The sequence below is a fragment of the Desmodus rotundus genome, chromosome 7 (assembly GCF_022682495.2).
Source record: "Desmodus rotundus isolate HL8 chromosome 7, HLdesRot8A.1, whole genome shotgun sequence".
NCBI classification, from domain to species: domain Eukaryota; kingdom Metazoa; phylum Chordata; class Mammalia; order Chiroptera; family Phyllostomidae; genus Desmodus; species Desmodus rotundus.
Window position 1 is genome coordinate 105,074,872 of NC_071393.1, and position 24,207 is coordinate 105,099,078.

A 24,207-nucleotide genomic window follows, 5' to 3' on the forward strand; every position below is an offset into this window, starting at 1 on the left:
AGAGTACTTTAGAAATTGTTCCTAATAACCCCACTAAGCATTGTTTCATGATCAAATAACTGCATGTGACCACTGAGGTTCCATTAAGTATTGCCACCTTGTTTCCTCTGGTGTAGGAAAGTCTCCCTCGTAGAGTGTACTGTACAGTGTGTTGAGCCCTTCAATGGCCAGGCAGTACGCTAAACAGTGTACATATACAAGTATTATTTCCCTTTACACACACACACACACACACACACACTCCTTTATTAGATGTAGTTATTATTGTCCCTATTTTATAGATGAGGAAACTGAGGCTAAAGAAAAACTTTCTTCAAGGTCACACTGGCCAAGAAGTGTCAGAGCCAGGTCTGGGGCCCAGCTCGTCTGATGCCAAAGCTCCTGCTTCAGATGTTGCATTTGAGGGCTATACGCCTTGCTCTATGTTTGAGCTTAATTATGTCTTTCTCTCTACTTCTAAATGTTATTCTTCTTGAAGATCACAGACTAGAAAAACAGGTCAAATGACAATAATATGCCACATTAGTGGGAGCTGTAAGGAAGTGAGTTTTTAAAGAAAGTCCGGATCTAATGCTTACAAACAAAACAAAAGAATGGCTATTGTTGTAGCTAACAATCTGATGAAGACATCGTTGCCCTGGCTATGACTCCTGGTTGTGTCTGCTAACCACATGTCTTTACCTTTTAATTTCATGACTCTTTATAGTCAACACTCGGGGGTCCTGACATAATCGATACATCCTTAATTACATTAGAAATCATATAAATTCATGGTACACAGAAAACGGGCTTGTGATTTTGCTTAAATTCTTCCCTGTGGGATATTTTAGGAGAGCAATGTTTATAAAAAGAACTTGGGATTAGCCATCTAGAATGTTGGGTTTGTGTAAGACACCGCCACTTTCTTTGTATTCGACCATGGGGCAAAATACTTAACTATCCTGAGCCTCGGTTTCTTCCTCTATGGAAAAAAAAAAGACCATCACAGCTATTTTGAAGTTCAGATGAAGTAACATGTGAAAACTCCTCAACTATGCAGTGCTTATACATCTTATTTTGTATATTAACTGTTGTCCAATTTTTTAACAATAACATAGATTCTGAACTTATTTAAATCTATGTTTCACAGCAAGATTTAAACACTCCTGATATATAATCAAAGTAAGATTTTAGTTTTCCTCTTTCACCTGCAGTCCATGGGTGTATTAAAGAAAACGGTGGTGGGCGGGAGCTATCCCTCCTTCTCCTCTGCTAATCCCTTGCTTGAGGAGACTGAAGGACAGAACATAACAGCTTTGTTCACTGTGTCAGCAGAGCATTGCAAAGCCCTGAAAGAATGTTAAAGCAGTTTCAAAATACTATTTTTAGGTGCAATATTGACAGGAAATAAGCTTTCACTGAGAGATTTTTGAGCAAAACAGTACTTGAAAGTCAGCAGCTGGAGTAGCAAAATGAATTGTCTTCCATTAAATTTTAATGTGCAAGCCAGTATCATTAACAACAAAAATAAAATATTCTTTCTCCAGGTTGAAATTATCCAATGATGAAATCAAACGGGCAATTCTAACAATGGATGAGCAGGAAGATCTGCCCAAGGACATGTTGGAACAGGTGAGCTGCCAGGCACACCTCAGAGCACAAGTGACAGCTGACTTTCAGCAGGGAGTGAGAGAGTGACAAAATCTGGTTGCTGCTGGTGGAAAGTTCCTTCATCTCTGAATTGAGGCGCTTGAGCCCAGGTTCCATAGGATTCTTTTAGGAATCATATGACTTTCTTCTCTCCGTGTTCCTCAAATGATGGCTGAGAAGCAAGGTAACAAGTTTGTCAAATGCCTGGGGTCCACAATGCCAGCTCTGTCCCTCGTGCTGCTGTTATGTTATTATGCCCTTGTAGGTCCTATACACCTATCAGCTTTAGTGGAAAATCTCTTCCTCAGGAATACTAAGATTCTTACTAGCACCATGAGATCACACGTGTGGCTTGGTCTTGGCTCACCAGCCTCACTACCACAAAGCCACTGATAAACCCCTCGCACTGTCATCTGCATCTAAATGCTCACATATGTCATGAGGTGGGATTTAAGCTTCTTGGGGCTCAGTCTTGTCGTGACATCGAGTGGCATTCCCCTTGTGTTGTGAACGGCAGTACCTCCGTTTGCCAGGATTAGCAAGTATGGGAGGGGTTTACACGCAGTCAGCACACACCTTGTTCGTGGTATTTGGAGATAATTTGTATCATCCTTGGCAGGCAAGGTGAGTGTGGTGACCTCGCCTCCCTTCATGCAGTATTTCTGCCACGCGCTCTGTGCCGCCTCTCCCCCTGTGTCATGGGGTGTTCAGCAGCTTTGTTCACTTGTCCCTCAGATGACAGTGTTGGTAACTAGCAGATGCCCTAGGGATTATCACCTGCCTCTTGTTCCGTGCTTTGTGGAAATGGGCTCGGAGTGCTCTGAGATTGTCTGCCTGTTTGTCTCATTGTCCTTGGGACAGAATTATATTTTGAGTGGTTCTAGTCACTAGGGCTATGTTTGTTAGAGGCAAGTGCACTGAAGGTTGACTTGGACACAAACAGTCACGATTCCAGGCCAAACTTGAGGGCTTCTCTGTGGGCATGCTCAGTTCCCAAGAGCAGAGGAAAAGAATCTTCCGTGTTGCTGGCAGTGATCCCGGGTGGCGAGGAACTCCAGGTGGGGTGCCTGCAGGTACGTACCTGCAGGTACGTTTCTAATGGGTCTCACTGATGACCTAATAGGCCTCAGATACAGGGCAGAGCGGAGTGATGTGTGGGGTGTCACCACAACTAAATGGAGCCGCCCTCTCTGAAGCCACTGTAGCTGCAGTTGTCCTAGGTGAAAACCCTCACACTTAGCAGTGGGGAAACTTCATGCTGTCCTTTTAAGGTTCGATTTGGGTTTCAAAATAGTTAATGACTATGTTTCCAAGTCTGTTAGGACACTCTGTATATGAAGAGTTTAAAAGTAATTCCTCAACCTCAGATCCATTTTTTAGAGCATTTTACAGTTCATCCACATGCTCCTCCCTCCCGCCCTCGCTGTACATCAGAACAGTCTCTGCCCTTTCCAGGCCCCCAGTGGCCGGGCACCGCAGTTGTCTGCATCAGAAGTTGCTCGCCCAGAGTGAAGAGCTGTGCAGAAAGCTGCCTTAGTCTTTAGACCTTCAGCCCCTATTGACAAGGTCATGTGTTTAAAATTCCACAAGATCTGTTTACTGTGAAATCGCATCCAGCAAAATTCCTCCTTGAGGGAAAGGATTTCAGAATATTGCCAAAAGGGCTTGCAGTGCAAATAGAATGTACTTCAAATAAATACAAGTAAGAAAATCAGTCTACTGAAGCAGAATCTGGCCAACTAGGATACTTTTGACCTGGAATCTCTGACAATTGTGCGTCTCATGCTCTGTTCATCTCTCATGCTCTTTCTTTTCCTCCTGATTCTGCCATTTCTCCTCTGGCTCCTTGTCTTTCATACAGCACTCTTCCCAGACAAGCATTGACGCCAGCACCTCTCTCCTCCTCTCTGTGATTTGCATCTGAGCCATATTCATTTCCTCCTCTCCTGCTGCTTTTAGGTACTGGGCTCAGAACTCGGATGAGATCAATACACTCTTTCTTGGTGTTTGTCTAACTCTTCTCTCAAAACTACCCATGCACAGTCTGTTATTTGCCTGTGCTCTGAGAAGGACTGAGCCTTTAGCATGTTCCTCTTCCTGTTCTTTTGTACATAATGAAAGAGAGTTTAGTCACCGGGTTGCCCTGAACAGGGGCCTGTGGGTTCGATGTAATGAGTAGGGGCAATACCTAAGACAGGAACTGCCGTTCCTTGTCCAGTAGATAACAGTCCAAATTCAGGGGGAAAAACAAGCCTTTTTTTCCTCTCTTCTTCCTTGCCCTTGCCTACTACCTCCCCTCCTGGCACTGAGGAAACACAAGAAGATTCTTGTCCTGTCCACTATCAGTTTGGACGCCGGAACATAAATGATTTCATATATGAAATCCCTGGCATCCACTTCCATCTCCCCCCAGCCCTCCCATCCCATTAGGAAAGAGGGGTGTCCCTGGCCCATCCCATCCGTCTGCCCAGGGACCCAGCCAGATTGGAGGCTCTGCCCCTCTCCTAGATCTTTTCACCTCTCCCTCTTGACATGTAACTTGTTCGAGGCTCAGCTTTTCTCACACACACCTGTTAAAACTGCAAATCCCCATCAAGCTGCTGTCCTCTCTCTTTGGACACAGCCCATGTTCTTGAAAGCCTGCCCCACTCACCTCCTATTTATGCTTCTTCAACTCCCTGCAGTCTATCTTCCCACCTCCCTAAAGCTGTTCCCACTACGAACACACAGAGTCCTGGTCACCAAAGCCAGGGGGCGCCTCGCAGTCCTTGTCTTCCTGGATTTCTCGGTGGTGTGTGACAGTGATGGGCACTTGCTCCCGAGGAAACGCCTTCTTCCCTTGGTCCTGTGATTCCACATAGGCCCCTCCGTTGCCTCCTTTGGAGGTTCCTCTTCTTGGCCTCATCCCCTAAATGCTGGCTTCCCCAGAGCCCTGCTTTTTTCTCCTGATGGCTGTCCAGGTTGCCTCACTCACGTGCGTGCATGTTTCAACGCATACCAAGGCTTTCTCTGCAAACAGGTAGGATTCCAGACCCATCTGCCCACCTGTGTACTAGAAATCACTACTTGGTTCTCTTGCCAGTATTTCAAACACTAAACTCACCTTCCGCCCACCCACCCTTCATCAGCTTTCTCTGCTTGGATTTCCAGTTACACCACATGCACATTGTTGCCTAAACCAGGAGCCTGGACCTCATCCTTTCGACTGTCATCCACCATAATTCATCCGTCCACAAGCCAGGCATGTTCTATTCAGAACCCCTAAGTAGCTCTAGATTCTCCCCACCACCCTCTCTAGGCCACCATCATCTCTCACCTGGATTACTGCCTCAACCACCACTCACAACCCCCTAATGCTTTCGGTCCCTTCTAATTCTCTCTCCATTCTTCAGGCACAGGAACCTTTTTGAAATGCAAACTCATTCCTCTACTTAAGATTTTCAGTTTATCCTAGGACCCTGAAGATAAGGTGTGAGCCTCTTCAAAGGCCTTTTCTACTCCCTGACCTTGACCTCAGTCTCCCTTCTCCACTGCCATCACAGCTGTGTCACCATGGCAGACCCTGGCACATGATGCGCACTTTGCCTGGAATATATTTCCAACCTCACATCATTCGCCTCCTCCCCCGTAGTTCCAGTTCTCTCTGCTGGCCGCACCCATTCTGACTGCCTTTTCTGAGATGCCATAGTTAAATCCAACAAACATTTGAAACCTGCTAAATGCAGCACCCAGTGTTACCATCGAGTTACTGGGAAGATCTTGAGGTCCATGGGGTCAGTGTAATTTGGTTTTTTAATGTCCACAGACATTGGGTCTAGGAAACAGCACACGGGCCTGGGCATTCCCATACACATGTTTGCTCCTTTAAAGGACATCAGACACACACAGAAGTGCTTTCTCCACTTTAAATGTTATTGCTGTTTCTTCCACATTCCATGCTCATTTCTTCCTCCAAAATAAAATATGGAATTAAAAACTTCAAATCCCACTGCATTCCTCTCATCTAACTCTACGTGGAGAAAAAAAGAGAGCGAGAGGGAGAGAGAAAGGGAACTAGATAAGCCAGACAAGCAAACTGAATGGAAAATACGCATAGAATCGCTCATCCCAGCATGATGTAATAGACATAAGCATGGAGCTGGGGGTCAGGAGGCAGGCTCGGTTTCTGATGATGACGCACGCCTGCGCTGTACTCCTGGGTGAGGTTCTCATCTCTCTGCACCTCATGTGTATCTTCTCCTAATTAGAGGGTTGCGTCTCCAAGGGCCCTCGAATGGTCTGTGTAAAGTAGACCCTGGCAAAGAGCTGCCACAGTGCGGGTTTGAGAGGCAGTGTAATCACTGGTGAGCAGAGCTTACAAATTAAACAAAAGTTAAAATTTCATCCTGGGACAAATTAACTGAAAGGGTGAAAAATTACTGATGTTCATTAAGTTAAACACCTCACTTGTAATATTTGTGTGTACTTTTTAGCTCTTGAAATTTGTTCCTGAAAAAAGTGACATTGATCTTTTGGAGGAGCATAAACATGAACTGGATCGGATGGCCAAGGCTGACAGGTTCCTTTTTGAAATGAGCCGGTGAGTTTAAAAATGCTTAAAAAGTAAGGATGCCCCTTACCTTTTTAAGGAAGTTAACCTTTTGATTCATGTTGAATTGTTTGGTTTAACTTGAAGCGTTTTTGGATTCCAGAATCTGTTCCAGTCCGAGTTGTGTGGGATTTGTTTAATTGAGTTCTTGTCCATGGGTGAGACAGGGTCGGGGTTTCTTCACAATTATCGCTACTTTGGGGCCTTTTTGACTCATGAGCTTTGACCCGTTCAAGGCATACCTTTTCCTGGGTCCAGTCAGTGTCGTTGTCCTCACCTCTTTGATTTGGGGGGATTGTATCTCGCTCCCCCTACTTCCTCAGCAGCTCCAGGTTGTTGCAAAGCGGAAAACGATGGGCAGGCTCTGTGATGTCGCCTGGAGCCCGCATGACTGAACAGCCGGGGTCTGGGTGTCAAACCATGACACTTGCAGACCTCACTAATCGCTCATGGCATCCTGCCCCCAGAGCCTTGGCAAGCTTTCTCAGCCCTTCTCTAGAAGTCCCTGAGGCAGCCACTGCGTCTTAATCGAGTTTGGCATGTGAGCTGAGTGTCTTTGCCATCCCAGGCCTAGCTAATTGATGCCACATTAGAGAAGGACCAGTGGTCCCGAAACACAGTCCACCCCAGGGCACAGCTCTTCCCGGTGCCAAAGGCCAACGAACGTGGCCACAGTGGACGTGCCTCTTACCCTATATTTCTGCCCTCTGCAGACTCATGTTTGTTGTTGTTCTATCTGAACTTGCCTGCTGCAGTAGGGCAAAGGATGGTTTTCAAGTGTTGGCAGGTGTGCCCAGCACCCTGTGTGCAGACACACCGGATGGTCGCCCGCAGTAGGTGCTGCTTAGTCGTTGCCCAGGTCTTTGCATGCATCTCAGTTAATCCTCCCGTCAGCCCTGCCAGGTCGGCTCTGAGGTCCAGAGCTGTTCTCTTCCCTGTAACGGAGGAGTTAAGCTACCTGTCCAAGGTCACCTAATAACAGGAGAACCTGGACTACAAACCCAGGTCCATCTGACTCTATAGTATAGTTTTGGAGAAGGGGCTGATTCCTGGTCCTACTGGACTGAAATTCCCACCAGAGAGCAGGTGAGTCAGTGATTCTGAAGGTCTGGGCCAAAATGCCTAACCTTACCCCTCAGCAGCACAGAGCTGTTAACCTCGGTGGTGACCAGCATCCCTGTGATCTTGAGTAGCTAGTTTGCTATCTTGGAAGGCAGGGCTTGCTGGCCCTGAGGGAGCAGACAGGGAGCTAACTGGAAGGAAGAGGAGGGTTTGGGGCTGTGAGAGAGGCGAGCATGATATGAGAGAATGCTGGAGGCAGTTCTGCGCTGTGGTTTTTCCAAGGGCAAACTGTGGAAAGCTAAGAAGCAAGGGAGAGGTGCAGGGAACAGCCCTTTATTTGCAGCAGAATGGGGAGTCTTATCATTTACATCCTTTTTATCCCTTCTGTGTTTAGTAGAGCAGCTGGGACTCTGAGGAAGGGAAGGGGCTGTAGTCAGTAGCAGCCACCCATTGCCTAATCTGATGGGAGATGACGCCCTGGTGCAGTTGCTGAAACAGCCCCTGTAGGTCAGAGGAAAGTGGGTCCTCTGGGCCAAGTGCCTCACGCACTGTGCTCCTATCCAGGGGAGGAAAGGGGTGTGTGTGTGTGTGTGTGTGTGTGTACACACTCTGAGGTACCCTGCCTCTACATCTGTTGAGTGAGCATGGACGTATTAAGTGAATGTTCATTACTCTATGCTTGTTCTTACAGAATTAATCATTATCAGCAAAGATTGCAGTCGTTGTATTTCAAAAAGAAGTTTGCAGAGCGGGTGGCAGAAGTTAAACCTAAAGTGGAAGGTAAAGTCAAAGGGAAGCAGCCCTGACTGAGTGTGATGATCGTCTTAAGTGCCCATATACAAGTGCGGTCTCAGTGCATAAACGGGACCCTCTGGTGATTTCTTTGCCTGAAGTCCTTTGGCGTTCTCACGGATAATTCCTTCAGGTCAGCGCTCGGCTTGCTGACCTGGTCACACCTCCTGGGCTCCTCTGCAGGATTGGGCTTTTGACCTCGTGGGTGTTAGTGAGGAATATCTTTCACTGCTACTAGCATTAAACCTTTAATTAGCTTTCTTGCAACAGAGCCTCCCTAGATTTTTTCTAAGGGAAGATTTGAGGCTATAAATATGGGTCGGTTTTGAGGCTATTAAATTCTTAAATATTTGAAATGTGGTCAAGGCAACCGAAGAGCACAGCCCCAGCAAGCAGGCTGGAATCAGGACCCTGCTTGAGCCCTGATCCCTGAGGATACCTACAAGCTGTAACATGTAACACATTTGACCACTTGTTCTATCAGTGGAATTGATCAGGAATCCTGTTGATCTCACTCACCCCTGGCAAGAAAGTGTTTGCAAAGGATTGTGGGAAGTGCACTTTCTGTCCTGGGTCTTTCTGAGTGCTTCTGACTGATCAGTCAGCCGAGGCAAGGCCTAGGACAGGATGGGATTGTACAGCTGACTAGGGGCGTGGGGAGGGGTCTCTTGGACAACCTCCGCTGCCTCTGCCTGTCCTCTTGCCCTTTGCTCCTGGTTTAGGTGTTTTGGAAGCACCCTGCTCATCCAACAACCCAGTCTTGTACCTTCATTAGATGCTGTTAGGTGTGTGGAGTTATGATGGGTATTTCTGAAAAGTCTTGGTTGTAATAGTTGTGTTTTTGTATGTCTTGTTTTGAAGCGATTCGTTCTGGCTCAGAAGAGGTGTTTAGGAGCAGTGCCCTGAAGCAGTTGCTAGAGGTGGTTTTGGCATTTGGAAATTACATGAATAAAGGCCAAAGAGGCAATGCGTATGGATTCAAGATATCCAGCCTAAACAAGATTGCTGACACGAAGTCCAGTATTGACAAGTAAGTGCGGGTCTTCCGACACTTGGAGAACCCAGGCGCTTCGGTCGGGACTGAAATGTGTACCCCTCTGGCCCTGCACCTCCACGGAGCTGCAGTGCCCAGTTTGCACCTGTCCCTCTCACCCCTCTCCGTCCTCTCTCACAGCCACAGGTGTTTTGTTTTCTAGGTTTCCTTAGATCACGTTTTTATTTTAGTATGATACACTAAAGACAAATTCACTAATTATAAATGCACATGTGATAAATTGTCACAGATTGGACATATCTGTGAAACTAGTGCCCAAGTGAAGAACTGGACTCTAGGCTTGTGGCCTCGCCCAGGCACCGCCCTCCCCGGAGAACCGTGTTCCGGGGAGAGGAAAATACCCTGATGGCTGGTGATACCGTCTGAAGTGTGCTGGGTTTTTGCACACTGAAGCTAGCAGCTGTATGCAAAAATTATGTGTAAATGTCTGTTGGCTGTTGGTATTTAGCTGCTCATCCCAAGACTTATTAAAATGCTAGAAAGTGTGTTTCTAGAAAGTGTGTTTTAGGTGAATAGATCCTTGTTAGAGACACTGAGGTGTGAAAATGCGCGGGGGCCCTTGGCGTGTAGGGGCATTAAGAATATTCAGTGTGGTTTCCCTAAGAGCCATGTTTCTCGGCCGTTCTCACTGACTTCAAAAGAACATGCACAATTGTTTCCAAGATAAACTTCTCTGTGCCGCATTCTTTTTTTTTTTTAATGTGGGTTGTTCATCCTAATTATTCCTAACTAGTGAGGCTCTTTACTCTGTATTTTCTATGGGGTTAGTGAGGCATAGTGTCATGGCCACCAGAAGCCATCCCCTAAGAAATGACATGTTAAATTGCAGGGCTGTACCTTGTTTGACGTCGTGTAGAGATGGATGGACAAAGGGCAGCTGCTAGGTTTTCCCACTGCCACCTTATTTTTCCACGTGAGCACTTGATCCTTTTACAGCACTTTCACATTTGATTGTCCCAACAGCCTGTGAACTACACAGGCCAAGTGCTGTATCACCTGTTGTCGGAGAAAGAAACCGAGGCAGACTCCTCAGCTTGCCTAAGGTCACGGCAAACAGGGTAATTGACCTTACAGCTTTCTGAGACATATTTATTAGTCTGTCCACAGCTCTACTCTACAACAAAAAGTAGATCTTATTTGGAGGGTGCAGTAAATAACTACAGCATCTTACTCCATAACAGGAGCAGCCGCCTCTTTAAGGAAGGAGGTTCTCTTCAACTGGGCTTGCAGGTTGTGGGGGAAGGAAACCCTCACTACCAGTCAGTCCAGTTCTCCCACTCTCTCTCCCTCTCCCAGACTCGCACACCAGCCTTTGATGCCCTTTGCCCTCCCCCGCTTACTGATACCCTGACACCTACTACATGGTTCTCTGCTTATCAGAGTTACTGCAGAATTTATCTAATCCACACGCCTTTTCAAAACAAATACATTAAAAACATTTCTGATCTCTTTCTTTTTCCTCTTCTTTCTGCCTGTGAATATTTGGTCCCCCAAAGTAGCACTAGTGTCTTAGAAACCTGTCGTGCCCAGCGAGCGCCTTGCTTAACAAGCAGGCCCTCAGGGCATGTTCAGTTGAATCTGATCAGACTGCAAGGGAGTGGGACTGTCAGCATGAAGGGTGTTCCCTTTGCATCCAAGGGTTGTTTCTGGTAATGACAAGAGGATGATCAAATGTGTGCCTCCGTTTTTTTTTTTTTAATTCCTCAAGAGCTTACTCAGTCAAATGAGGTTATTTGGATAGCAAACACATCTGGAAGCTCTGATCTGGTTTTAAGTCTTTCTACACTAAGAAAGGTACATGTAGTAATTGAAAATTAATTTTGCTAAATAACAAAGCATTTCTCGGAAACATCGAAGAAATGTGGCATTTCTCTTTCTTTGATGGTGGTTGGGACTCCCTCCCCTAGCCGCTCCTCACGGAGCAGGCACATGGCCGACGCGTAGATTCTGAGAAGGGCAACAGTGACGTGCAGTGATGCAGCCGAACAGCTGCAAAAGAAGTGGCCGGGGTTTCTGGTTGTTCTCTAACTACTGAGAGCAAGAAAAAGAAGGGAATTTGTTTTTTTTTACATGTGAGCCAGTTGACTCAGAGGAATGGGATTGCATTGACTCTCAAGCTAAAGGACAACTAGAAGTGGTTTTCTTTGTATGGGAAAGCAAATTGTGTGACAGCTCTGCCACTTTAGCGGAGGTGGGCGGGACTGTCGTGACTGAGCATTGTGAATTAGCAGACTACCTAAAAATTAAGGAAGTGGTTTGAAAGAAATGCAGCGTGTTCTCCTGATTCTGATAACTTCCAATAAAACTAGTAGTTCTTGGTCCTGGCTGTCATTGGGTTGGCCAAAAAGTCCGTTTAGTTTTTTCCGTAAAATAAAAGACACCGTTTTGCATTTTCACCAATAACTTTATTGCTTGGATATCTGAATATGTCAGCTATCTCCCACATGGTATAACGTTAGTTATCTCCTTTTTTTAATTTCAATTTTTATTGTATTTTTTCCCCATTACCATTTATATTTTTCTCAATGTCTCAATTTAATCACTATCAACTTCAACTGGTCTACCCGACCGTGGAGCATTCATTGTCCAGCAAGAAATGTCCAGCACGAAACTTCCCAAACCACTTCTGACACACGCAGTCAGCCACGGCACCTTCTCCATACACTGCACAAACCTTTTCTTTGTGTTTCAGTTGCATTTTTTCCTTTTGTATTTTCTTCCATCTTTAATATTAAAATGGCTACACAAAAAAATCACCAGTTTTGATAAGTTTTTTTTTAATGCATGCTGGTATGATACAATCTAAGAACGTTGGTTTGAATGACGTTAAAGACAACTAAGTGCTATTAGAACCATCCTACAGGAAAACACAAACTCTTTGGCCAGCCCAATAGAATCACTGGAGAGTTTTTAAAAATACCCATGCCTGGCCCCACCTCATTCCAATTAAGTGAATCTTAGTTTGGCCCAGGTATCTGGGATCCAGGTGATTATCACGTGGGGACACTGGGACCAGACTACCACAGCTCTGCCTAGTAGACAGTGTTATCAGATGCCTGCCTTATCACCCCAGGTCACTCAGTGTTCAGGGCTGTCACCACTGAAGAAGGAGGTGGGTTATGCAGTTAGGAGCCGAAGTGTTGCTAAAATTAGGAAGTGGACTCTTGGCCACCAGGATATCATATCCGTGATGGCACAATCCTGGCCCACTTTCAGGCCCAACCCTGAACTAGGGAGCTTTCTAACTCTGACTACCCTTTGCTGCAACAGCAAAACAAATGAGTCAGAGAGGAAAAGCATTATCATAGAGATGAAAGAAACCTTAAGTGAGAATTATCAATAATTGTCATCAGGGAGTTGCTGCTGTGTACTTTTTAGACTTGCAGTGAGCTGTCCTCATTAGTGGGTTAAACACTTCCAGTCCCCACCCCACCCTGTTGTTAGGCGCCCCCGGGGCTTGCCTCTTCTGGGGGTGGGTGCACTGTGAGGGACTGGCCCCACTGGCGATGGTTCAGATTCATTCCCATCACGGTACCCAGATTTTGAAGGGTGTTCATTATGGGCCAAAGAAGTCATTCTTATCCCCTGCCCTTTCCTCATAGAAGATGTGTCCTTCCTTTTGAAATATATTCACATAAATTTCATGTAGGCTCTCCCTGTGTCCCCTTCTCTTGAGAATCCTTGCCTTTCCAGAACCTCCAAAGTTTGAAATAGTGCAGGAATATAGCATTCTTGCGGGTTCAACCACTTGAATATACAAATCATTTACTGATATTAACCATGGTTAATATCCTTTTCTTCCTTAATTATAGGAACATTACACTCTTGCACTATCTCATAACTATTGTGGAAAATAAATACCCGAAGGTTCTCAATCTAAATGAAGAACTGCGGGACATTCCTCAAGCGGCAAAAGTAAAGTAAGTACTTGCAGTGATTTTTTTAGTTTTTTATTTATCACCTGGACTGTGCTTTAGCCATTGAGGGAGGGAGTTAGCTTTGCCTGAAAGGGGGCCTTCTGTTTTCATTCCCCTGCATACTAGCGCATGACATAAAGTTTGAGCCTTATCCAAATCACTGAAATGTGTTACGTGGTTTTGCATATACGTGTGTGTTCTAGCTTCTTTGGGATACTCCTCCATGTCGTATTTAACTGCCGCAAGACCTTATTAGGAGTTTACTCAGAGTATGTATTGAGTTAAGGAGTGTGGTTTCACTAGTACTTTTCAAAGGCAGTTCTATTAAAATATAGGTAGTGAAATGAGGATGGATGGGTAAGCAAATAGAAGACCTGAATGTCAGGGCTGACATAGTTTTCACATGTGCACACTCCCAGAAACCAAGGCAACCTTTTAATGGAAAGCAGCCCTTATGCAAATGAAGACACTAAAAATAAAACATGGAAAGTTGCCAGGCTTTTACCACAAACTTCACACCACTTTTCAGAGGCTGAGGAGCAGGCGGTTTTCCTTGCTATTGTCTCTCCTCCTCCTTCTGGCCTTCAAAAAAAATTTTTTTTAAACTGCATCTTTCTGCAGTCGATTTAAAAAGCATGGTAAGCAGACTAACTTTTTCTCTCTGTGAAGGTTGGTAGAAATGTACCGTGTAAGACATGAAGTTAAAACATTAAAGTAAATGAAGTGTTGGTGAATTTGTTTACATGTGAGTTATCTGTGAGAATGAAGTTGTATTCTTGCATTTAAAAGTCATCAAATAGAAACCATTGTGGAAGAAACCCGGAGAGCTTTCTCAGTTTTTTTGTAAAAGCAAAAACAGTGAAAACTAGTTACTACAACCTTAAGAAAAATCACTGTTGATTGAACTTGAAACCATCACCTTGTACTTTTCACGTTACCAGCGCTTTGGCGAATAGCCACGCAGTACTCAGAAAGAGCCAGCGTGAATGTGCTTCTGGAGGAGCTCGTGTTCTGCTGCCTCAGAGGGAGCCACACGGGGCAAGAAGCTCATTTTCCAGAGTAATTTGCTTAAGCGAGATCTCTGAGATTAAAACCTGAAATATTTTTGTACGGATGGAAAGATATTTGCATTCTGTTGTTTTTAACCTATAAACTATACCTGCTGGCTGTGGAAAATAAAATACATACTTCCACAAGTTCAAAATAGTGTTGTCTTTCTATGAGATCTGAACGTTGAAGGGAACTTTAAACATTTAAAATATATTGAATATGTGTAAGTCACACGCTGATTACTAAAATGTTGCTGTTTGCAACAGCATGACTGAGCTGGACAAAGAAATAAGCACCCTGAGAAGTGGCCTGAAAGCAGTAGAGACGGTGAGTGTCTGTTTCTTGTTCTAATTCCCAGTCTCTTCACTATGTCTAGGGCTGGTGGCATCCAGCAGATGAGTGGCTGGTTGCCTTGGCATGTGACTTGTCCAGATAAACATCTATTGATTTAGGAAAACAGAACAAATCAGCAACAATGAAGAAGCAAAGGCAGGTTGTGTTTAGCCAGGAAACTCCAGAAGTCAGGGGGCTGTCACTGGAACGGGAGCTGGGAAGCTGGACCTAGAGTTGCACCAGCTTCCTGCCCGCAAGGCAGGACTCACTGAAGTGGTCGGGCTAGGTAATCTCCGAGGACCCTCTCAGCGCCCACGTTCTGTTAACGAACGATGTTTGCTCTTTCCGTAATGGAACTTCTCTGTTGTCTTTGAGTCGGTCCTGTGGGGAGTATTTGTTGAGCAGGCACATGGGCGTACTGTCCCTTCTCAAGGCGAGGGGTCATGATGATTCAGAATCCTTGCCCTCCGAGTGTTGCCACGGCCAAGAACAGCCAGGCCAGAGAACATTCACACGTGACCAGTTTGACCGCATCCAGATAAGCACAGCGATTACACAGGTGCCTTCCGGAAGAAGGTTAGTCTGAGCCTTATGGAATGCCTGGCATGTATTAGAGGAAACTTCTCTTCTAGAGGAGATGAACTTTGAGCGGTGCTGAGTTGGGTAAACTTAGGCGCACAGGAGGGAGGTTGTCCCAGGTATACAGAGAACCTGGCCCAGACCTCAGCAGAAGGAAGGCAGGTCAGACTGCGGGCAGAGGCGTCGGTGGAATGGGCCATGGCTGGGATGGCACCGTGCCCCCGGGGTACTGCACACATGCAGCCGTCAGTGAGGAGGCAGGTCCAGGGAAGAGAAACCTCGCTCAGGAGAGTGGACATAGCTCTATCTGGCACTTGGTGAAGGAGACTGGTACACAGGCAGCTTGGAAAGGCACCCCTCTCTTAAATACTTTTCAAAACGATGCCATGGAAAGAAGTTGACTTCATTAAAAGACATACCTCTAATAAAAATTTAAGTTATATTATCTAACCAATCTTTTCTGTTTGTTTTTAATAAATTAGGGAGCACATAACATTTTCTTTATTCCCTGGGTGGGGGGGAGCTATTTGAAAAGAAAAGCAGATGAACTAATTCAGTGAACTCTTCCTCCCTGCCCCAGTGGGCCGAGAGACTGAGTTGAGTATATAGGATGTCCTCTGCTTTCAGGGCCAAACTGGACAAGGGCAGTCGGGCCAGGGCTTGTTTTATTTCCTCCCAGTAGAAGGCCTTCCTGAAGCTGGCGTGGCCCTTCTGATCGCCCGAAGGCCTGATCGCGGATGCGCTGGCCCTTGCATCTGAGCTACGTCACAGCCAGGCGTGGGGCGCAGGGCCAAGGAAGTTTTCTGTTTGAGGTTTATTGATGGTAGTTTTGCTGAAGTCTGTCTCTCCAGCACTTGGGTCATGTACACTGTCCCACGTTCTTCATAGGAAAGAGGCTACAGAAGCCCGCCCCTCCCCCAGCAGCTTAAATGTCAGGGTGCAGCATGGGAAAGAAGTATCAGGAGGCAGCCATTGGCCTAAGTATCCATGTATCCTAATAGTGATTTGCACAAACTGATTATGTTGTTTGGAGATACCAAACATGGAACTCTTATGAAATTGTACACTAATGAAACACTTCAAGATTCCTTTCACATTTGCACCGCAGACACACACGATGCTCAGTTTCCAGGCTGAAGTGCTGGAATTGCGGCCGTATTTTCCAATCAGAGCAAGCTCTGTAAATCATGAGTTTCTATTCCTATTATTTCATTTGATTCTCACGGTGATGGAGATATTGCCCTCCTTTTACAAGTGAAGAGACTGAGGCCCAGGCCCCTTGTCACGGACCAGCACCAAACCAGGGGTGGAGCTGAGTCGGAGCCCATAGCCTGTGCAGGAGGGTAACCTCTGCTCTCCTGAAGAAGAAAGCAGATCCGGAGTGTAGATCCAGATCAAGCCAGTGGGTGTACAGCGCAGTTGTTACTGAGACACTGGAGTCAGGCAGACCTGAGTTCAAATTCTGACCCTACCGCGTATCAGTTACTTGACTTTGCACAGGGATTTCAAACCCTCTAACCCTCCATTTCTGTGCCTCTACTGTGGGGATCGTAATGCCTCACCACAGAGGAGGTGTGGGGTTAAAAAAAAAGCTATCTGGCAGTGGTTGAAATTAATTATTAAAATTAAACTTGAATTTGAGTACCTGTGTGTTCACCACCATGGTAATGGAGAATCTGGATGATGAACAAGGCATTGAGACTCCTTACCTGCCTAAGTTGAACAGCTGTTTGCAAATATGTGGGCGCACCTGGGCCTGGCTCTGGTATGGTGGGCAGAAGAGCAGGTGGAGCTAGAGCATCACAGAAAGTTTCAGAGCAGGTTTCTGGCATTAAATTTGAGGCATACAGAAAATGAGGCAAGGTGTTTCTGCATTCAAAGCTGACATTGACTTTCTGTGTTTCCTATGTTTCAGGAGCTAGAATATCAGAAGTCTCAGCCCCCGCAGCCTGGAGATAAGTTTGTGTCTGTTGTCAGCCAGTTCATCACGGTAGCCAGCTTCAGCTTCTCTGATGTCGAAGATCTTCTGGCAGAAGCCAAAGACCTGGTAAAGTTCCCCTTGCACACTGAGAGTTGTTTGATAGGGCTGGTACTTTCCGATGTTATGCTGTAAGTATATTTTCATTTCTAGGCTGGGATCAGTTGAAACACAACCTTCTTGTCTGACTGGCCTATGTTGCCTTCAGGTCAGCAAGAGCATGAAGTGTCTGAATGGTGTGAAGCCAGTAAATAAACCAAGACAGTTTTTTCTTGGTTAGTAGTGGATCAAAGTACTTACCCCCAGAAACCAGAAAAGAATAGATAATGAAAACCAAAGTCGGGGTGAAATGTGAGGTCAGCTGGGACCAAGGTCATGTGCACAGTACCTGTAAATGACATGCTCTCCTGAGATAAAGGCTCGGGAGGACAGGACACTCCCTCTTGAAATTTCTAGCAGAACTTATTAAATGAAATGCCTCTTAAAATCCTCAGTCTTGTTGCAAGAGAAATATTTTTAAGATATTTCTTTTTATAATTTTTGCTATTTCCAAATTTTGTTTTCCTATAGAGGAAAAGTTATTGTAGGGTAATTACCAAGACCTTTAAATCCTCCTGCCCACCCCCCATCACTGTCTCTCTCTCATTTCCTGTTCCAAAACAGACATTCATAGGCATACATTCTCTCACATCCTTTCTCATTGTGTATATATGATAGTAAGCCCCTACCACGACCTGTTGAGTACTTCCATAGGAAGTACTCAGTTACGGAAGTACTCAGTTGCCACATTTCTCAGTTGCCACAATTTTGGCCTTAACCTGAATCTTCCCTTTGCAACTTGAGTACTGGATGGCATTCTTCTGTGGTCACATGTTCAGTTATAACCTTGGATGCTTGTTTATGAAAGTGTACACACATACTGGTTAAAATCAGAAGTACACTGTGTTAAGATACACTAGATAGTCTCAACTTTAAGCCCCATGTCCAACATCATTAAATAAATGGAAAGACCGTATGTGTTCAAATGACTGCAGTTAGAGGCCCAGCCTCTGGTAACCCGTGACTGCAGTGAGCCAGCTGTGTCAGCCCTCTACGAGGGTAGCCCTCTCTGTGTCTGGTGTGTGCCTCACCACTCTGGGGTACACTCTAAAGGAAGGGGACACCCCCCAGCCCCACCCCAAACCGGGCAATGTAATACCTACTTCGTCAAGGGCTCACACATTTTTATTAGAAGCAACTGGATAGTTAACGTTTGATTTAAACACACACTCAAAGTCTATTTTTTCTCCTTTATTTTAGCGTGGGAACTTTAGTCTGGAACTAGTTTCCTTCAGATTTCTAAGTCAAAAATATACATGACTTCATCGTCACTAGAATTCCTAGATAAAAAGATCATTCAGGATGGCTCGAAGTGCATGAACTTGAATGGTTTAGAAGCACAATTGTAGGCTGTCTGTTGCCATTTTGGTCATACCAGGACTTTTGGAAATTAGCTTAGAAAACCGTGGAAGAAGCCAGAGCGCTGTATGTGGTGTGTGAAGAATGCTGTGCTTTTTCCTCAAGAGCTCTGGTTGCTAATAGAATATTTCCAAATAAGTAAAGCAGTGAGAGCAACTCCCCAGTGAAGGAAAAAATGGTAAAAGAATATTTTTATTATAAATTTAAAGATATGAAATATTTATAAAATGTCTCATACACACACACACACACACACAACACAATCAGCAGTTGTTTATTGAAGAATACGTATGGAGGGGGATTGAAGGAAGGGAGTCTGGAGGTACAAACGTCCAACAGGGATGCGTTAGTCCTGGGGGTGTGACGCACAGCGTGGTGACCGCAGCTAGCGCGGCCGTGTGCTGTATGGAACGGTGTACGAGAGTAGGCCTGAGAGTTCTCACTGCAAGGAAAGATAGTTTTTCCTTCCCTTTGATGTCTGTATGACACGATGGCTGTTAACTGAACCACTGTGGTCATTACTTCACAATATACATAAGTAATTATGTTGTATATCTTAAACTTGCACCGTGCCGTCTGCATTTAGATCTCAGTAAAACTGGAGGAGGAATAAAAACAAAAGAGAGTAGATATTGAAAACACTTCCTTTATGTACATAGTGTCACTGAAATATCAGAAAAGCTTAGGATCATGAAGGTGAGGAAAGCAAGAGAATGAAAGCTGGTTAGAAATTCTTATGCCAGGGGACTGCGGAAACTTTGTGGTCTAAATATGAAAAAAAAGTTAAAGACCTGGAAAACTTTAAGTAGCTAATTAAGCATAGGGAGTGAGTATTTATTTGACTTTGAAGCTAGAAACTCTATCCTTAGTAGCTTAGGAGTAATAGCCTTCGACCCTTACAGAAGGAGGAAAATTCTAACAAACAGTGTGGCCGCACTGAACCTTATTTGGGTAACCGTAGCGATGTCACGACCCCTGAGAGCATGCCGTCTCCAGTTAGGAAGGTACCTACCAGGAGAACTAACATTAGAAACAGTTAAAGCTAAAAAGACAAAATATTATTTTGTTTCCATATATATATAATTTCTTATACATCTCCCTTAATAATCAGTTATTGTTTTCTAATTAAGGCCCAGGAAATATCATAATAACGCTACAGCATTATTTATGATTAGAAAGAGCATCTCAGAAGCATTGGATCCCATTTGCTTTTGATATTAACCATATGGCACCAATAAATGATATTAAACTACTTCAAAGGAAAGTTAAAAGTACAAGTTTCCCTTCCCCTGCTGAGCTTGCTATTAGTTTTATGTCTTGAGTGCTCTGCCCTATGATATTTTGCTTTCTTGTTTTTACTACTGTTTAGTTAATGAAAAGTCATAGGAGGTAATCATGGATGTTAAGCTGAAATGAGGCGGACAAGAATAAATGGTTTCAAGAGTCGAGGAGTATTAAATTTATTTTACTTTAGAAATGGCTGACAGACATGTCTGGCAGCCAAAGACAAATATAGGCTCACTAAAATCTAGTAAGTTAAATTTGACTCAATTCGAGCTTGCGTCCTAGAGGGATTTATATTTGATCATGGAACTCAAACTGCTTAAAACCTCCTTTTTTTTCTTTTCCAGTTTACTAAAGCAGTGAAACACTTTGGGGAAGAGGCTGGCAAAATACAGCCGGATGAGTTCTTCGGCATTTTTGATCAGTTTCTTCAGGCTGTGTCAGACGCCAAGCAGGAGAACGAGAACATGAGAAGGAAGAAGGAGGAGGAAGAGCGCCGAGCTCGCATGGAAGCACAGGTACGAAGAGCAGCTCACTGGCCAGCCCGAGCTCCTGGAAGTTCTGTTGCTGCAGCTCCGTGGCTTTTAAACAGCACTGTGGGGGGCTGGCAAGAGGGAGGGCGTCACAGCGCTCTCCAGAATGTTGCTGGAAGTTTAAATTGGTGTAAAGTTTCTCTTGGGCAATTTGGCAGTCTCTATCCAAAGCCCCCAAAATTATATCCACATCCTTTGATCTGGAATTCCATTTTTTACAAATTATGCTAAAGAAATAGTCATAAATTTGCACAGAGAGAACAGCGGTCTTTGTAATTGCCCTGATCTGGAAACAACCCAAATGTTTACCGGCCAGACATTAGTTCTAAATGATGTAATAGCTCCATCATGGGAAACTGATGCCGTCTTTAGTAGTCGTGTCTTCAAAGGGTATTTGAGAATGCAAGGAAGCTTTCAAAATGATTTCTACGTGAAATCTTTTTTTGTAAATAAAATAAGTGTAAATATAGAAAATAATAGCAGTGTGATACTGCCCCAAAAAGTTCACAATGATTATCTCTTGATAGTAGAATTAAGGATGAATTTTTCCCTTTTTGTTTCTCTGAATTATCTAAATTTTCTATAATGCGTGTGTGTTATTTGGCCTTTAATAACAGTAACTCTTTCATAGTGGGTTCCAGGCATTCACAGTCGATACAGGCTAAGCCTTTGACGTGAGTGCGGGGAGGGGCCCCATGAGTATGTGCTTTAGTCTCTCCGTGCTGTCAAAGAAACCAGTACTTGAGATCTGTTCAGTTAGTGATAACTTTCTTGTTCCATTGTAGAAATATGAATTGCTTCCATTTCTCTCTCTTTCCTTTTTAACTAGAGTATCTTGAGGTTTACCTAGATTCTAGGTGGTGGGATTCTAATCACAAAGTAGTGGCCACTTTTCTTCATTGCTCATTGCTTCTACAGTGAGACCTCATGCCCCAGGTACCCCTCTCTTGTGACATTAACGGGGCTCAGCAGCTGTAGATGAACATGGCTCGGTGTGGCTGACGCATTGCCGAATTTCACAGAACGCGTCACCACTGAAAACCAAATCCAGCACTAGGTCATTTCTAAGAGGGTGCTTTCTATTTGCAGCTCAAAGAACAGCGTGAAAGGGAACGTAAAATGAGGAAAGCGAAAGAAAACAGTGAGGAAGGCGGAGAGTTTGATGACCTGGTTTCAGCTCTGCGCTCAGGAGAAGTGTTTGACAAAGACCTTTCTAAGCTGAAACGGAACCGCAAACGCATCACCAACCAGGTGACGGACAGCAGCCGAGAGAGACCGGTTACAAAACTTAATTTCTAGTTTTCCTTGAATACTTTTTTAGAAAGCTCATTAGCAGCCCGTTGAAGTGACTAGAACTTTTCATTATACTGCCTTGCAAATCCGAACAGTGGCAATTTCTTCTTTCATCTGTGAGTGAATGTGTGAATGTGTGTATGTAAATGTATGTGTATATGTATATTAAAAAATGTACATAGATGTCGGGTGTTTTCTGGAGACCTATCTGTATGGTTTTTAAAAGCCCGTGTTAATGTGTGTGCTCAGAAGCCCTTTCTGTACGCATTCCTGTTAGGTGTGGCTCATTTTCTTCCCCGGAGCACCACGACTGTTCAGAAGCACAATGCTCTCTCCTGAAAGGGATCACAGAGACATTCCCTAGAGTAAAAAGAAAAACAAAAGAGAAAAAAGAAAGCTTGAGAAATATTTTACGGTTTCCAAGCTTGTTATACTTTGAAATTATTTTCATTGGTGAAACTGGGGTTGGAAAAATAGAGATTTAAAGTGGTCTTGATAGTTGGCCATGTGATGCCGGCGCGTCGCATCAGGAGCTGACAGGACCAGCTTAGAATTCTGACGCTGGTGCGGGGCGCAGTCTGTAGATGTTTGCGAAGGACATCGTGCACACAATCTGAATTACGTAGAATGTCAATCAAATCTTTTATATACTTACAACTTGGACATCGATTTTTTTTCTAATTTCATCGAGTTCTCTGCCAAGCATCTTGATGATTTCTTTACATTGCCTTCAAAAAGAATACTATCTAAATGCAATCTATGCCCTCGTTAAAGAACAAGGTCGCCAGAATGTGCTTGTTGTTCTAACAACATAGATATGTAAACTTCAAAATTAAAGTTTCCCACCCAAGACCTAAAAGGAGGACTTCTCTGAAGGGATCAAAATTATTTTTAAAACCTTTTATGGGGTGCCTTCCTTTTTTTTTTTTTTTTTTTTGGTATTATCTAGTTTCTGTTGTTTAGGACAAGCTGCATCTTCTGTAAATAGGTCTGGACTAAATGCACAAAATGTCAACAGCACCAACAGAGATGCCCAGACCTGTTTATCTCTAAGTATGTCTGAAGTGCTTTCCTGTTATATGTTGTCATTTTAAACTGTGTGTCAGTAAAGCTACCTGTAAAACTTCAGTCCAAAAGATTAAGCTCTCAGGGAGAAATGAATAAAAACAATGAACATTAGAAAATAAAATATAGATGCTTACCATTAACCTACCAACTCTTAATATCCTTAAATTATATGATATATAAAAAGGACTGTTACTTTTTTTTTTTTTTTTTTTTGGCTTTGCTTTATTTATTTGTAGTGGGGGAGGGGAACTAAGGTTCTCTCTTTTCTTTCCAACAATCCTGTTGTGGTTGGGTTTCCTGTGGAAAGAGTAGTTTGTCCTGTTGCACTAGAATCTTATTTACTCACTAAATTGAGTTTTTCAGTCACTTAACAAATATTTATTAAACTCCTACTATGTGCCAGGCATAGTAGGGCTACAGTGGTAAGCAAGACAGAGCCCCTGCCCCCAAGGAGCTCACATTCCAATGGGGACATTAGGGGTGAATAGAATACCAATGTGTGCGCTGTACAGGAATCGTGCTATTTAAAAATAATCTGTATAAACTGTAATGCTTAGCACAGATGGCAAAGTGTCTGTGCTACGTGAAAGCTGTGAAATAGTGCTCGAAGAGGTGTCCAGAGCTGCAGTTCTACATTTTCCCCTCATCGCAAACTGAGTGACTTTCTACATATCCTAGGAAAGTAAACGACTCTAGCAAATAAAGCAGTCATAACTACCCAGCAGAGGTTGCACTCCCCCCCACCTTGGTTACCAAGGTCTGCAAGTACACCCACCGCGTTAAAGGCACAGGCGGAGACTTTGCTCCAAGAAGCCTTGGAGACGAGGAGCGGGATGTGCTGATGGAGTTGTCTATTCCTTAACTAAAGTGCCTCTATGTACATTCTTTTCTCTTGATAGCAGGAGAAATTGGTCTGGCTCAATTTTGGAACTGTACCTTGACACTGGCTTCGGTTTACAGTGTAAGGAGTAGACAAGCGGAGGGAGAGTCCTGTAGAGGAGCAAGCTCGTGTGTCACGTCCCCTGTGCCCTTGCTGATCGCCCTCATTTTGATACGGCCATCCTGGTAGCCTCCTTTGCCATTTCCATTTTTGGTTTCTTTCCCCAAAAGCTGTGGGCAGGTTATTCCATGTGCCATTGTTGAAAAAAAAATCTACTTTTTTAGATTGGTGCTGGTGTAAGTAGCCACTTTTCTCTCTTGGGTGTGTATTTTTAAAGTTTTTTGTTTGTTTGTTTCTTTTTTTAAATTAATGCCAAAAAGTAAAGACATTATAATTTGCAAACTTAATTATGTGTCTTGTATCTTATTAGCTTAGTAGTTTGAACCACTTAGTCTTTAGGTGCAAGACTGTTGTTATAGTACCGAGAAAAAAATGTTGTATGTGTTATGAAACTGTACATTTTTTTAAATAGCAATATGCAATAAAGAGATGAATTCATTGGGTGTATGTCTATGCTTTCTGTGGGTTATTAAAACATCATCCTCAAATTTCTTTGCACTTTCCACCATCAAATTTAAATATTGTAAATTGTTTACTAAATTAGAAATATGTACCTATTTTTTAACTCATACACACCGGACCTAAAAGG

General features: G+C 44.0%; 1 protein-coding gene across 5 annotated transcripts in view; it reads left to right on the forward strand.

Annotated features, from left to right (window-relative positions):
- DAAM1 (dishevelled associated activator of morphogenesis 1) overlaps positions 1-24,061 on the forward strand; it is a 150,700-nt gene extending 126,639 nt beyond the window's left edge. For all 5 annotated transcript variants that reach the window (XM_024567810.4, XM_053929185.2, XM_045202018.2 and 2 more), the window contains 9 exons: positions 1,527-1,611; positions 6,102-6,208; positions 7,971-8,059; positions 8,933-9,101; positions 12,938-13,045; positions 14,359-14,419; positions 16,920-17,051; positions 20,072-20,242; positions 21,347-24,061. In XM_024567810.4, coding sequence (XP_024423578.2) covers positions 1,527-1,611; positions 6,102-6,208; positions 7,971-8,059; positions 8,933-9,101; positions 12,938-13,045; positions 14,359-14,419; positions 16,920-17,051; positions 20,072-20,242; positions 21,347-21,556 — 1,132 coding nt within the window. In that variant the 3' untranslated portion in view covers positions 21,557-24,061. The remainder of the gene's footprint in view (positions 1-1,526; positions 1,612-6,101; positions 6,209-7,970; positions 8,060-8,932; positions 9,102-12,937; positions 13,046-14,358; positions 14,420-16,919; positions 17,052-20,071; positions 20,243-21,346) is intronic.
- Positions 24,062-24,207: the final 146 nt, after the last annotated feature.